The sequence below is a fragment of the Podarcis cretensis genome, assembly GCF_951804945.1.
Source record: "Podarcis cretensis genome assembly, chromosome: 13".
NCBI lineage: Eukaryota > Metazoa > Chordata > Lepidosauria > Squamata > Lacertidae > Podarcis > Podarcis cretensis.
This window is the reverse complement of record NC_137182.1, coordinates 16,512,744-16,527,249: the sequence shown is the minus strand read 5'-3', so window position 1 is coordinate 16,527,249 and position 14,506 is coordinate 16,512,744. Positions and strand designations below refer to the sequence as shown.

Genomic DNA, 14,506 nt, shown 5'->3' with positions numbered 1-14,506 from the left:
AGTGCCAAATTTGCTTGAGCATCGCTGTATCAGAGCTGAATATATAAAAAATGAAACGCAACCATGGAAAGTTGAAATCATAGCCTAATCAGCTGAATCATATCAATATAACAAGGAGCTATGAAGAAATTCCATAAAATTATAAAAGCAGGCATTATATACTAATATGCTCTCTATTTATTAAAAAAAAAATCCCAAAAGGCTAAGAGTGTATAATACAGTGGTACCTTGGAAGTCGAACGGAATCCGTTCTGGAAGTCCGTTCGACTTCCAAAACATTCGGAAACCAAGGCACAGTTTCCGATTGGCTGCAGGAAGCTCCTGCAGCCGATCAGAAGCCATGTCAGATGTTCGGGTCCAAAGAACGTTTGCGAACCAGGACACTCACTTCTGGGTTTGTGGTGTTCAGGAGCCAAGGTACGACTGTACTGTAGTTAAAACCAGTATGTATAAACAGACACAGAAATGAATGGAAATGTTACAATGAAACCCTGTTAAGCTCATCGGTGCCAGACTAGTCCTATCCATGAGAACCTAACCTGAAGAAAAGTGTAAAAAGAGGTACCCAGTTCCCAAAGGTAATGTGTTCTCCTTTCCTTCCCAAAAAATCTAGGTTGCTTGCATGCAGTTCATCAATATTGTGGTCCACTCTGTGGAGAACATGAATTTCCGGGTCTTCTTGCAATATGAGTTCACACAGTTGGGACTGGATGATTACCTAGAGGTAAGAGGGATGTAACAAAAGCCTGGTTGTGGGTGGGTGTCTATTGATGGTGATTAATTTAATGCATTTTTTCATTTGCAACCTTCTTAGTGATTCTGAGATGCCTTTCCATCTCTGCGAAGTGGGTTTTCTGAATCGCAAAAGTTTCTGTATACAGTGGTACCTTGGTTTTCGAACGTCATCTGTTCCGGAAGACCGTTGGACTTCAGAAGCTGAAGCATTTACTTACGGAAACATTTACGGAAAACTCAATACGGAAGCTGCATAGCATGTTCAACTTCCGAAAAGCATTTGAAAACTGAAACATTTACTTCCTGGTTTTCGGCGTTCGAAAACCCATTTGTTTGACTTCCAAGACATTTGAAAACCGAGGTACCACTGTACTTGCCTAAATATTTGAGATTCAATTTAACATGTTTGTTTGATTTGCTATATACAGTCAAACCTCAGTTGTCAAACGTAATCCGTTCCAGAAGCCCATTTGGCTTCCAAAATGTTTGACAACCAAGGCGTGGCTTCTGATTGGTTGCAGACGCTTCCTGCACTCAAGCGGAAGCTGTGTTGGACATTTGGCTTCCGAAAAACATTCAGAAACCAGAGCATTTACTTCCAAATTTTTGACTTTCGGGAGCTGAAACGTTCCAAAACGGAGGTGTTTGGGATATGAGGTTTGACTGTACCAAACTAAACTAATAGTAATAATAATGACATGCTAATATTAATTTTACACGCCGTGCTAATATCCCAAAAAGTTTTCTAAGAAACAGAAATAAGAAACAGAAATAGACAGCCTGAGAATGGAATGGCTTCACTTCAGATTAGACCAGGCTCAATTGAGCCTGCAGTCCATTCACCATCATTCAACAAGTTTGAATTAGTACCCTCTGGCCAACACAGTGAAAAAGTCAAAACAGCTCCCTTTTCTGGCAAGGTGTCCTTTTGGCACAGAGAATTAAGATGACTGGGTCTGGCTGCCAACGTCCTCAACTTTGGCAACCCCATCTCAATTTAAGCATTGATTGCCATTTTTATTTCAGATTGGACTGGCGTTGGATTTGTGTCATTTGCTCAATTTGACCTGTATAACTCCCTCCCCTTCGCATATTAATGCGTAGAAAGAATACCTTTCTAAAAATGGGGAGAAAGTATGTGTGACACACACTTTTATGACACATATGAACAGGATTTGGAATTTTTGTTACCTACCTTTTAACGAGGTCTACATCAACGCTATTTCATAGGAGATGTTGTGAGAATTGGAAGCTGCCTTGAAGTGTCATTGATTTAGGGTAGAAACAGATGAAATAGAAAACAACAATTGTAGGATGAGTTAGCCTCCCAAATAATTTAGCCCCAACTTGTGCCAAACCTACAGGTCCCAACTTAAAGAAGAATGGCAACTTAAGTTGACAGAATATGTGCAGCTTGCAAACTTAGCATATGGAATAAGAGAAGAAGAAGAACATACGCTTAAAGAAGATTGGAAAATGTTTATTGAATTTTGGGAAATAATTGTGTACAGTGGGAAACGCTGGCAGCGTTAAGATAAATTCAACAGTGTAAACCAGTTTTGATGGATGCAATAATAGAATACTGAATGGGACAGTTTTTGTAAAAGATGCAGGGATTTATGATACGTAAAATGAACCATGGAAAGAGAAGAAGGGAAGCCATTGATATCTTAAGGATGTAAAATGAGTATTTTAAATTGTAAAACAGAAAATGTAAGAAAAAATTATATACAGTCGTACCTTGGATCCTGAATGCCTTGGTACTCGGACGTTTTTGGCTCCAGAACACTGCAAACCCAGAAGTGATTGTTCCGTTTTGCGAATGTTCTTTGGAACCCAAATGTCCAATGGGGCTTCTGCGGGTTCTGATTGGCTACGGAGCTTCCTGCAACCAATTGGAAGCCGCACTTTGGTTTCCGAACGCTTTGGAAGTCGAACAAACCTCTGGAACAGATTCCAAGGTACGACTGTATATATTTTTAAAAGGTCTGGCTGCACCATTCAGACACACCAATTCTGGTCTTGCCTGAATTCCCTTGTGGCAGTGCTTGAAACAGGCTGCCTTCTTCCTTCTGCATTGCACAGCCAAGCCCATCCGTAGTTTTAAACGCCACACTTTCCCTCTTTCACCTCAACAGAAGCTGCGCTATTCGGAGAGCGACAAGCTGCAGGTGCAAATCCAAGCCTACCTGGACAACATATTTGATGTGGGTGCCCTGCTGGAGGACACTGAAACCAAAAACGCTGTCCTGGAGCACGTGGAGGACTTGCAGGAGGAAGTTGGACAGGTGGGGGGGCTAGCTAAGTTCTCTGGGGTTGATGTACCTAAGTTGCACTGGGGGGGGCAGTGGCGTGGCAAATGAAGAAGACCCTCCCTACTCACTAGGTCACACAAAAATGGGGAAAGGGCTCAGGGCTGCCTCGGTCCCATCCCTTTAATCTGTATGCACAAAATGGATGCGGGTGGCGCTGTGGTCTAAACCACTGAGCCTCTTGGGCTTGCCGATCAGAAGGTTGGCGGTTCGAATCCCCACGACTGAGCTCCCGTTGCTCTGTCCCAGCTCCTGCCAACCTAGCAGTTCGAAAGCACACCAGTGCAAGTAGATTAATAGGTACCACTGTGGCGGGAAGGTAAACGGCGTTTCCATGCGCTCTGGTTTCCATCACAGTGTCCTGTTTCACGAGAAGCGGTTTAGGCCTGCTGGCCACACGACCTGGACAACTGTCTGTGAACAAACGCCAGCTCCCTCGGCCTGAAAGTGAGATGAGCACCACAACCCCAGAGTCGCCTTTGACTGGACTTTTACAACAACACCCCCCGCTAACCTTTTGTTTGAACAAGGGGGACTGTTGGCTATTGGACCCCCTTCTTTAGCATGTTGCTCACTGCCAGCTCCTTCTTTTCCCTTTCACATATCCTGCCCTCCGGCAATTCACTCGCCCATGCATTGTTTCTCTTTGCAGCTGGCAGAGAAACTCCAGGATGCCGAGAATGAATCCATGGCCAAAGTCGCAGAGCTGGAGAAGCAGCTGTGCCAGTCGCGCCGCGAGGTGGAGTCCCTGAGAGCACGCACCACGGGCAATGAGCAGGTATGAGCAGTGAGCTGCAGGAGCCGTGGATTGTTGGAACCGGTTCCCCAAAAGAAATGCTTGGGGCGCCTTGCCAGTTTGAACCAAAGCTTGATCTAGTATTATTAATAATAATAATAATAATAATAATAATAATAATAATAATAATAGAATTTATATACCGCCCTATACCTGGGGATCTCAGGGCGGTTCACAGAATAAAATCAGGATATAAAACCACAAAATACATAATAAAAAGAAAAACAACCACCGCCACAAAAAACACATTTTAAAAGGGCGTAGGATGTCAATCAGATCAACCAAAGGCCTGGTTAAAAAGGAACGTTTTTGCCTGGCGCCTAAAGGTGTATGATGAAGGCGCCAGGTGAATTTCCCTAGGGAGAGCATTCCACAGACGGGGAGCCACTGCAGAGAAGGCCCCATGCTCGTGTTGCCACCCTCTGGACCTCTCAGGGAGGAGGCACATGAAGGAGGGCCTCAGAAGATGATCTCAGGGTCCGGGTAGGTTCATATGGAAAGAGGCAGTCCTTGAGGTATTGCGGTCCGGAGTACAGTATCCTGTTTCGAATAGTGGACAGCTGAAAATTCTGCCAGTCAGTGGGGGCAACACTAACTCAGTGGTGTGACTTGGTGGAAGGTAGGTTCCTATGTTCCTAATTGGAATTAGCTCTTAGGTGAGTGGCAGGCAGCAAGAATCCTATTGTACAGGTGAGGAACCTTTTTTTCTGTTGAGGGCAGCACTCCCTTGGGGGTGAGGTAATTTTGATGGATCTGCGTATTGGTGTTTGGTGAGGCCATTCTCCTTTCTTTACAGCAACCTCCTTCTCTCTCTCTCTCTCTCTCTCTCTCTCTCTCTCTCTCTCTCTTTTTCTTATGGTTGGGGGGGGGGTTTCCCCTCTTGCTTTTTTTATTTGGGGCTAGAGCGGGAGGTGTGCTTTCTCAATAAGCTTTCTAAAAGCTTTTTTAAAGCTTACTGGGAAATGATATATAATGAATTGAAAAATAACGTTTGAAAACAAACAAACCCAGAAGCTTTCCTTTTGGGAATTATAGGGACCGAACTTCCCAAACTGTATAGAAATTTATTCCTGTATGCGACTACAGTGGCAAGAATGTTACTTGCCCCAAAATGGAAAGAAGTCCCAGCGAAAGAAGGAATAGATACAAAAAATTACGGGATATGCATAAATGGCGAAACATACCAGAAATCAAGATAACAAAATGTTTATAAAAGAATGGAAACGGTTTATGGGATATTGACAAACAAACTGTGAACAGATAAGAACATTGGCAGGATTATTGTAATAACCTGCAGCTTTATAAGAGGTGAATAAATGATAAATTTAATATAAATTTATTTTTAGCATTTTCTGCATGTTCCAAATTAAGGAACCGCAGAAAGAGGGGGAAGGAAGTCAAGTTTTGAAATGTTAAAATGATTGTAAAATTTTTCAAATGTATAAAACTGAAAATCATAAATAAAATATTTTTAAAAAGAGAGAGAGAGGTGTGCTTTCTAAGTTTTCTGCCCAGACCTCATGATTTTCAATATTGTCTTTCTTGGAACAGGATAAGACAAGGAGCCCCTCTTTGCTACAAATGCCACAGCCTCAGGGGTCTCTGCAGTACCCTGCCTTAGAGCGCAAACTAGAGGAACTCGAAGACAAGGGGCTAATCCGGATTCTGCGTGGACCTGACGGTGATGTCATCGTTGGCATTGAGGTCATCCCAGTCATTGTGGAAGCCTCAGGAGCCTCTTCAGTTACCATTGATGCACCTTCGTCAACCAGCACAGGTATGTAGAGCAAACAATATGCCCATTTTGTGGCAGAAACAAAAGGTGTTGTCCGATCCCTCTTTTGCTGGGCTCTACCACATCAAATGGGACACGGGTGGCGCTGTGGGTTAAACCACAGAGCCTAGGACTTGCCGATCAGGTCGGCGGTTCGAATCCACATGACGGGGTGAGCTCCCATTGCTCTGTCCCAGCTCCTGCCAACCTAGCAGTTTGAAAGCACACCAGTGCAAGTAGATAAATAGGTACCGCTGTGGTGGGAAGGTAAATGGTGTTTCTGTGCGCTCTGATTTCCGTCACAGTGTCCCATTGTGCCAGAAATGGTTTAGTCATGCTGACCACATGACCCAGAAAGCTATCTGTGAACGAACGCTGGCTCCCTTGGCCTGAAAGCGAGATGAGCGCCACAACCCCATAGTTGCCTTTGACTGAACTTAACCGTCCAGGGGTCCGTTACCTTTTTACCTTTAGCTTAAATAAATAAAGATGTGCTTCTTTTCCTTTCCAGATTTTCCTTCGCCGTCTACATCTCCTGTTCCTCCTCCTGCTCCTGAAATCCCACCAGCCCCGCCCCTGCCTTTCTCCAAGGACAGCAGCTCCCTGGTTCCTTCATCCTGTCAAGAGGAAGTTCCTCCTCTTCCCCCTCCAGCTCCGCCCCTTCCGGGGACCAGTGTCCCTCCCCCTGCCCCGCCCCTTCCTGTAGCAGGAACTACAGCTCCTCCACCACCACCACCGCCACCCCTCCTGCCAGCGGACGGTCCAGTTCCTCCTCCTCCTCCCCCTCCACCGATGGCTGATGGTTCAAATCTCCCAGGAGTGGCAGTAACCCCAGGTGAGCTCAGTCGGTAGAGCGTGAGACCCAGGTCATGGGTTCAAGCCCTACGTTGGGGTAAAGATTCCTGAATTGCCAGGCGTTGTGCTAGATGTCCCTTGTGGTTCCTTCCAATTCTATGAATGTATTGTGAGCCAAAATCAGAAGAATCTTTATTTGCATCAGCCACAAGCCATCCCAATAAAATAAAATAAAATAAAATAAAATAAAACGTACTGAAGATAGAGGTATAAACTTAACTAGAGAAGAGACATTTGGGGGGCTTACGTCTATACTCAAATAATAGATCTTATTCTAACTGCCCCGGCTAAAAAACCTTGCAGTTTTTGTTGTCACTTGATGATCATCTTGATCTGCTAAAGGAAAGGACACAGCAGCACTGGTTGAGCGACCCAGCATGGACAATAAGAATGGGGTAATAACCTCACTCTTCAAATTTTTGTCGAGAGTGCAAGCACATGACTCAATACTGCCATCTCCACAGGGACATAACGGTTTTTCCAGTGGGATTTTTTGAAATCGACCCTCAAGTACAGCCGAAGGCAGTTTCTTCAATCTTGCGAGAGTGAAAGCATATCTCGCATTTGTGAGCCAGTCTTAAGAGGGTATTTCTAAGTGCCTAAATTACACACACATATATGCACCTTTTTGCGATACATTAAATCACTTTGCGTAATTTACAGGGTTATTTAATGCAGAACATATCCGTCAGTTGAATCGTATAAGTTTTGAACCATTAATCGATCTATTCAGTCAGTGTGTGGATAAGCTAATAATTTATTTGTGTTTTTTTATAGTCCCTGATGAACTGGGGAGGGACATGAACAGAATTGGTAGATGTAATGGCTTAAGCACTTAAGCGTAAATGCTTAAGTGTGTGTGTGAGGGTGTGTGTCCTCTATTCCTGTCACATTTTTGTTCCCTGCTGAGCCCCCTTCTGAGTTGCTTCCTCAGAAAACCGCACAGTGTTTTCATCCTTACGAATAAAGTTCGAGATTCTCAATACTTTCCTCACCAAATTTTAGTACCTCAGGAACACTTGGGTCTGGGATCTGGAAAAATCTTGGGTATCTGTAGTCTCCTCAGAACGTGCACTGTGAGTAGAGGCAGCTGTTCTGTATTCTCAGTTCCCTCAGAGCTGCATACATAGAATCACAGAACTGTAGAATTGGAAGGGATCCTGAGGGTCATCTAGTCCAGTGTTTCCCAACCTTGGGCCTCCAGCTGTTTTTGAACTACAATTCCCATCATCCCTGACCACTGGTCTTGCTAGCTAGGGATGATGGGAGTTGTAGTCCAAAAACAGCTGGAGGCCCAAGGTTGGGAAACACTGATCTAGTCCAACCCGCTACAATGGAGGGGGGGAGGGGTTGTTACCCCATTTTGCCCTGACAACAGTTCTGTGCAATGGGTGTATTTCAAGAGACTCTGACTTTCTGCAGCCACTCAAGAAGTTGCCTTGTCTTCAGAGCCCAAGTCTCGACATCAGCTCAGCCATTCTGGTGGGTTCTGTGGGAATGTTGAGGAAAGTAGGAGAGGATATATTGATTAAATATTATCCCTCCTCACTCACGCTAGTGAGCAAGCAGCAGAGCACATTCCCTTGCACATTGCGGCAAGCAAGTTGATGGATTCGTTAGAATCATTTAAATTAAGCAATCCAGTCTGGCTTGTCCAGCCTGGATTGTTCCTGGTAAGTTTCCCCTTTTATTTAAAACAATAATAACACGGCAGTCTTGTTTAAAAGTAAGAGTAAGGTTCACAGTTCACAGCAGTATTCTAAAGGCAGGCTTTATCTTGTGGTTTCAGTTACATTTGTAGAGAAAAGAAGTCTGAACTAGGCATCAGACTTTCTACCTCGTGGCTTCCATCCTCTGTAAGGATGAGCCGTGTGCTGCTGGCTAAGAGCCAGAAGAGAGGAAGATGGCAAAAGAGGAAGATGGCTGCATGGCTAGCCCTTTTATAGGGTCTGCTAGGGTCACGCCCATCTACCTGGTCACACACAGGGGGAGGATGCTTCAGAACAGGTATGACAGGAAGTCCTTCCTGTCTGGGGCAACATTCCCCTGTGTGTCCACTCTAGGAAACAGGAAATGTTGTATTTGACTGTTTCAGTGACGATACATCCCACAGGTCCGGAGGCTGAAGGGGTTCAAGGGTTGGAATTGGTGTCTGTGGTTGCTAGGCAACCACAGGATATAGGTGGACCACACCTGGGGAGTCGTCTTCTCTCTGTTTACAATCTGTCAGAAGGCCCCCAGGCCCCAAAGTAAGGCTGGAAAGGACGAGATCTCTGATTTGGTGGGCTCTGACAGTCTCTGTTGTCCTTTGAAAGCTGTCAAGATCAAGAAGCCAATACAAACAAAATTCCGAATGCCCATCTTCAACTGGGTAGCTCTGAAGCCCAACCAGATCAACGGCACGGTCTTCAACGAACTCAACGACGAGAAGGTCCTTCAGGTACGTCCCGGTTAAGTTCCCTCTTCCCTGCTTCCTGCTTGTTCCCAACCCACACTGTGCTCTCAATTTCTGACTCCCTCTTGCCGCAGGAGCTTGACATGAACGACTTTGAGGAGCAGTTCAAAACCAGAGCTCAAGGCCAGGCCCGGGAGCTTCCTGCCCTGAAGGCAAAGGCTTCCCAGAAGAAAGCCCCCAGCAAAGTGATGCTGATTGAATGTAACCGGGCCAAGAACCTGGCCATCACGCTTCGCAAGGCGGGGCTCAGCATCGACGGCATTTGCAAGGCCATCCAGGTGTGAGTAGCCTACACGCAAGGGACGGGTTGGTTTTTTCCCCTCTCCAATTCCTTTTCCCAGCAGAGTGGGCAGAGGAGGTGAGACTACATGGAGAGAGGATCGAGGCTGTTCCTGATTAAGAGCCCGCTCAGTAAGCAGGAACCCATCTCACTGATAAGGCATGCTTTTGCTGTCCCTAGTCTAGATGAAGCAGCAAGGCAACTATGTGTTCTATGTACGTTCTTAAGAGCAAGGAGAAAGGGCCACAGCAGAGTGGGAGACCATCTGCAGCACATGCAGAAAGTCCCAGCTTCAAATCCTCAGCATCTCTGGGTAGGGCTGGGGAAGACTGTCTAAAAAAACCCTCGAGAGCTGTTGCCGGTCAAGGTAGACCAGTGTTTCCCAAACTTGGGTCTTCAGCTGTTGTTGGACTACAACTCCCACCATCCCTAGCTAGCAGGACCAGGGGTCAGGGATAATGGGAATTGTAGTCAAAAAGAGTTTGGGGAAACCCTGATGTAGACAGATGTGAGCTACATGGATGCTGTGGTCTGACTCTGTATAAGGCAGCTTCCTATGTAGTATTTGCACAAGTGCCACAGAAGCTGTTCAATAGCAGGAGGAAAGGCAAGTTTGGGAAACAGGCAGAGAACTTGTGCAAGATCCGAATACCCCACAATTCGTGACCTGGAAGGGTGACCTGGAAGGGTTTATAGATGACTCCCAGGCAATTAGTTGCCCAGAATGAGAAGCAATTGGGACCAGTAGGGAAAGGTGGGCCTGTTGAATGCTCTAAACCACTGAGCCCTTTGGGCTTGCTGATTAGAAGGTCGGCGGTTCAAATCCCCACAACGGAGTGAGCTCCCATTGTTCTGTCCCAGCTCCTGCCAACCTAGCAGTTTGAAAGCACGCCAGTGCAAGTAGATAAATAGGCACGGGTGTTGCAGGAAGGTAAACGGCATTTCCGTGCGCTCTGGTTTCCGTCACGGTGTTCCGTTGTGCCAGAAGCAGTTTGTCATGCTGGCCACACGACCCGGAAAGCTGTCTGTGGACAAAGGCCAGCTCCCTCAGCCTGAAAGCGAGATGAGTCACCTTTGACTGAACTGTCCAGGGTCCTTTACCTTTACCTTTTTACCTAGGCCTTCTTGGCTGTCTATGATGTCGAAACTCAAAGGAATGAGTGTTGGCCACCAACTTGGGACAGCTTTAGAAGGCAATCAGACAAATCCAGGGAACGTAAAGCTGTCCTGGGCTAATAATAATAATAATAATAATAATAATTTATTATTTATACCCCGCCCATCTGGCTGGGCCTCCCCAGCCACTCTGGGCGGCTTCCATAGAAACCAAAAATACAGTAAAATATCACACGTTAAAAACTTCCCTGAACAGGGCTGCTTTAAGGGCTACTGTATTACCCACTGACATACTTGTGGTGTGTCAGTGGCCTTGAGCTATTTATGACCCTTTGTAAAGAGCTCCTAGCCAACTTGAAGCCGGGCAAGATTGCATCCCTCATTATCATAGTTAAACAATGGGCTTCCCTGCCACAAGATGTGGTAATGAGCAACGATTTAGATGGCTTTAATAGGAGATTAGACAAATCCACAAAGGATATCATTGGCTATTAAGCATGATGATTAGATGCAGCCTCTAGGGTCAGAGGGGTCGGTCAGCATGGCTTCTGATCTTTCCTGGCTCTGCTTTCTGAGATCCTTTTAATTGGAGATACCAGGAACTGAACCTGGGACATAAAAACGCTGGGCTCTGACATTGAACTGTGGCTTTTTCCCCAAGCACTGTAGTATTGACTGAGCAGCTAGGTTCGAATCTATCCACAAATGGCTCCCCTCACAAGGCGAGCTTTTTTTTGTGTGTGTGCTGCTGGAATCCCAGACCCAATTTTCTGTTCTGCCATCATGATAAAGTGGCTCATTTGAGTTCTGTCAATAGCCTTTGCGGTATTGCTTAAATATTAAAAGCTGCCGTTGGTTTCCTCTTTGGGGAATGGAGAACCAGGCAGCTGGTCCAACTTCGTTACCTACAATCAGAGTAAATGGCTGTAAGGAAACACTCCTCCCTTTGCCCCATGTTCTTAAGAAGGCACCGTAGTCCTCAGGGCCAGCACACCCATTGGGCAAGGTGAGGCAACTGCCTCAGGCGGCAAGATCCACAGGGGCAACAGATCTTTATTCCCTCCTTGTTCGTGATGAAGAGCTTCACTCGCCCTTTCTGCCCTGGTGGAGAGGGGAGGTGCCATTTTGTGGTTCACCTCTGGTACCGACATGTCTTGAGCTGGCCCTGGTGGTCTTCTGTTGTTACCCAGCCAATGAATCCAAGCCTTTGCTTTGCTCCCATTCAGATACGACCTGCAGTCCCTCAGCCTTGACTTTCTGGAGTTGTTGATGCGCTTCATCCCCACGGAATATGAGCTGACGGTGATTCGCAAGTACGAGAAGGAGCAGCGGCCGCTGGACGAGCTTTCGGATGAGGACCAGTTCATGATTAAATTCAGCAAGATCCCTCGCCTGGCGGAACGCATGAACATCATGACCTTCCTGGGCAACTTCGGAGACACCGTCCAGCTCCTTCTACCCGTAAGGGAGTGGAATAGGCAGCCAGGGGACAACTAGGGTGGGGGGCAACAGCAGGGACACCTTTGCAGGTGCATTCCGGACAGGTGTGCTGAAAGGACATAAAAGATGATGCAACAAATTGCCGCTTGCCTTTTTGCAACACCTTTCTTTTTGGTATGGTATAGCAAGCCTGTTTTCAAGATGAAAATACAGTTCTTGGGTTGCTTGGCTGCTTAGCTGGGGCAGAAAGCCTGTGTCGGGCTTCGGGGAATTGGCTTCCTTACCCGTGGCCGTAAATAAGCAGATCAAACGATAGGGAATTATTACCAGTTAGTTTCTTTAATAAACACTGCGAAGGACAAAAGAAAGCACCTAACCAGAATGGCAGTGCTCCCAATTAAGGTCACACACTCCTTCCATCCCTATTAATCTACGTCACTCCTACTTCTTGTAATCTGAGCTTGTACCCTCTGTGCTTTTTGTTCTGCCACTTTCTGAGCCCTCCCTGACTTTGGAGAAGGGGGGGGTGAATGCTCTCCAGAAACTGTGAATCTTTTAACCCTCTCTCTTCCAGTGTTTCTCCTTGCTGTTCCCCATCCAGTATTTCCCAGCTTCTGCCTTCTGAACTATGCCCCTCTGCAAACCACTGTTCCAAATCTATACTGTCCTCCTGCTCCTGGGAAGATTCAGGGTCAGGAGGAGGGGATGGCTCCCATTCTTCCTCAGGGCAGCCCTCCTCAGCACGGTCCCTGGCATCTGCTTAGTTGGGGCAAAAAGCCTGGCCACGTGGCTCTCGTTTCTGCTACTTGTGGACTGCGGGCACAGCAAAGCAGTCTGAGCTTGTAACTTGTAACTAGCCTTTATTGGCATGTTAAAACAGCGAAATCCTAAAACCGTACAAAGTCATCCAAATACACTGACAATCCGAACACATACAATATATAAAAGGCTAGATAACCACCAGTGAATCAAACAGGCAACTTTAGATTTAGCTTTAAAATTCTCGGCTAAGTACCCCTGAAACAATCTTGGTAATTTTGGGAGTATCGACCCTCTTAGCTATTCAACACTGCTGGGAGATGGAGGGGAAATTCGGAGGTGTGGGACACCAGAAAGCAGCAACCTAGCAGGACACACCAGTCCAGAGAATGTCTTGAATTTGAGCAGCAGTGCCTTTTTAAATGGCTCTGAAGCCATTCCTGATGCCTGTTAGTGGAGGAGTCGGTGCGTGTTGAATTGGAAGCCTCCCCACTTGTAGAAATGGCTAGTTATGGCACTGCCAGGCATCTGCCTTCTGTCTAACCTAGGCTGTGCCAGTTCTCTGTGTGGAATTCTGCCTCCGTTACTACACAGGGACGAATCTGGCTGATGAATTCTAGGAGTCTTTCAAAAGGGCAAAGGCGCCGACTGTTTGTCTTTGCCAGGGCCGGCCTTTAAAATGAAGCAAAAGGTAGCAGATGCTGGGGTCAGGGTGGGCAGAGCTGCCCTGTACCCCTTAGACTAGCTTACTGCCCTCAAGTGCCATGGAAGATGCTTCATTCAGTACGATTCAACTGCCAGACTGATTGGCTTCTTTGTTTACCTTGCGGGAAGGTGCCGTCTTCAGGTAGCAAAATGTATTGAGCCGGCCCTTACCTTTGCCAAGGCGCTTTGTGGGATCAGCCATGGGATATAACAGGATTGTTATTACCTAGGCCCTAGCAAAGTGGTAACGAACATCACATCACTCAGGGATTTGAAGTGCTCCCCCCCCCCCGGTCTTGTGTTCATAATATAAATGGTTTCTTTTGAGGATATAAAACAGGAAACACTTGTGTAGGGAGGGTGGAAATTAAACTTAAGACATTTCCCTAAGATTTGAGTTTCAGTACACCAATGCGCCTCTTCATTTACCCCCTTCCAAAATCTTAACGTTTGACTCCATAATATTGAATAAATCTGAATTTTCAGACGTTTGGCATCTTCACTTTCCACATTTTGAGTTAGCTCCACTAAAGTGGCTATAGAGCTGGTGCAGGGGAAGGTGTCAGACAAAGCAGGGGAACTGATTATGCCTTCGTTCTTCCCCATCCACAGCAACTCAATTCCATCATCGCTGCTTCGATGTCACTCAAGGCTTCTACCAAACTGCGCCAGATTTTGGAGGTGAGGTTCCTTAAAAATAAGCCCACAAGTCAAACCCAAAGCGTTAAATTGGTGACATCCTAAAATTCTGAGAGCTGAGACACATCCCCACCCTCCGATGGCAAGTATGGACACAAATTATTGGAAAAGGCTGGCTTTTAGAGTGAGGTGCCCTCACAGGAGCTCATCCAATGTGTTTCCATCTGAGTTGCTGCTATGAGAGCGCTCTGTTAATTTCGGAAGCAGGTAAGCCCAGAACAGTGAATCATGCAGATACTCAACGGACAGCCTCCTCTCACGGTGGGCAGTTCCATTTGCATGGAAATGGGATTCGTAGATCCAAACAAGTGTTCCCAGCCGTCTGCGACTGGTTTGGATTGATTGGTTGTCTCTCATAGATTGTCCTGGCGTTTGGGAACTACCTGAATAGCAGCAAGCGGGGAGCGGCCTATGGGTTCCGCTTGCAGAGCCTTGACGCGGTAAGTGACGTGGGTTGGGGAAGCATGGAAGACTTGGCACCCTCTTTGGGGAGCATGTCATTGCAGCAGGGGGTCAGCTTGAGGGCTCGCACTGGCCTTGTGCGAGATTGTAGTGGACCTCTGTGTTTGCCAGAACAGCC

General features: G+C 46.4%; 1 protein-coding gene across 1 annotated transcript in view; it reads left to right on the top strand.

Moving 5' to 3' along the window:
* The window catches only part of FMNL1 (formin like 1), a 113,163-nt gene that overhangs the window by 84,725 nt on the left and 13,932 nt on the right, over nucleotides 1-14,506 (top strand). Inside the window, exons 12-21 of the mRNA XM_079950199.1 lie at nucleotides 614-724; nucleotides 2,874-3,023; nucleotides 3,700-3,825; nucleotides 5,395-5,620; nucleotides 6,129-6,452; nucleotides 8,788-8,912; nucleotides 9,002-9,207; nucleotides 11,550-11,784; nucleotides 13,840-13,908; nucleotides 14,286-14,366. Coding sequence (XP_079806325.1) covers nucleotides 614-724; nucleotides 2,874-3,023; nucleotides 3,700-3,825; nucleotides 5,395-5,620; nucleotides 6,129-6,452; nucleotides 8,788-8,912; nucleotides 9,002-9,207; nucleotides 11,550-11,784; nucleotides 13,840-13,908; nucleotides 14,286-14,366 — 1,653 coding nt within the window. The remainder of the gene's footprint in view (nucleotides 1-613; nucleotides 725-2,873; nucleotides 3,024-3,699; nucleotides 3,826-5,394; nucleotides 5,621-6,128; nucleotides 6,453-8,787; nucleotides 8,913-9,001; nucleotides 9,208-11,549; nucleotides 11,785-13,839; nucleotides 13,909-14,285; nucleotides 14,367-14,506) is intronic.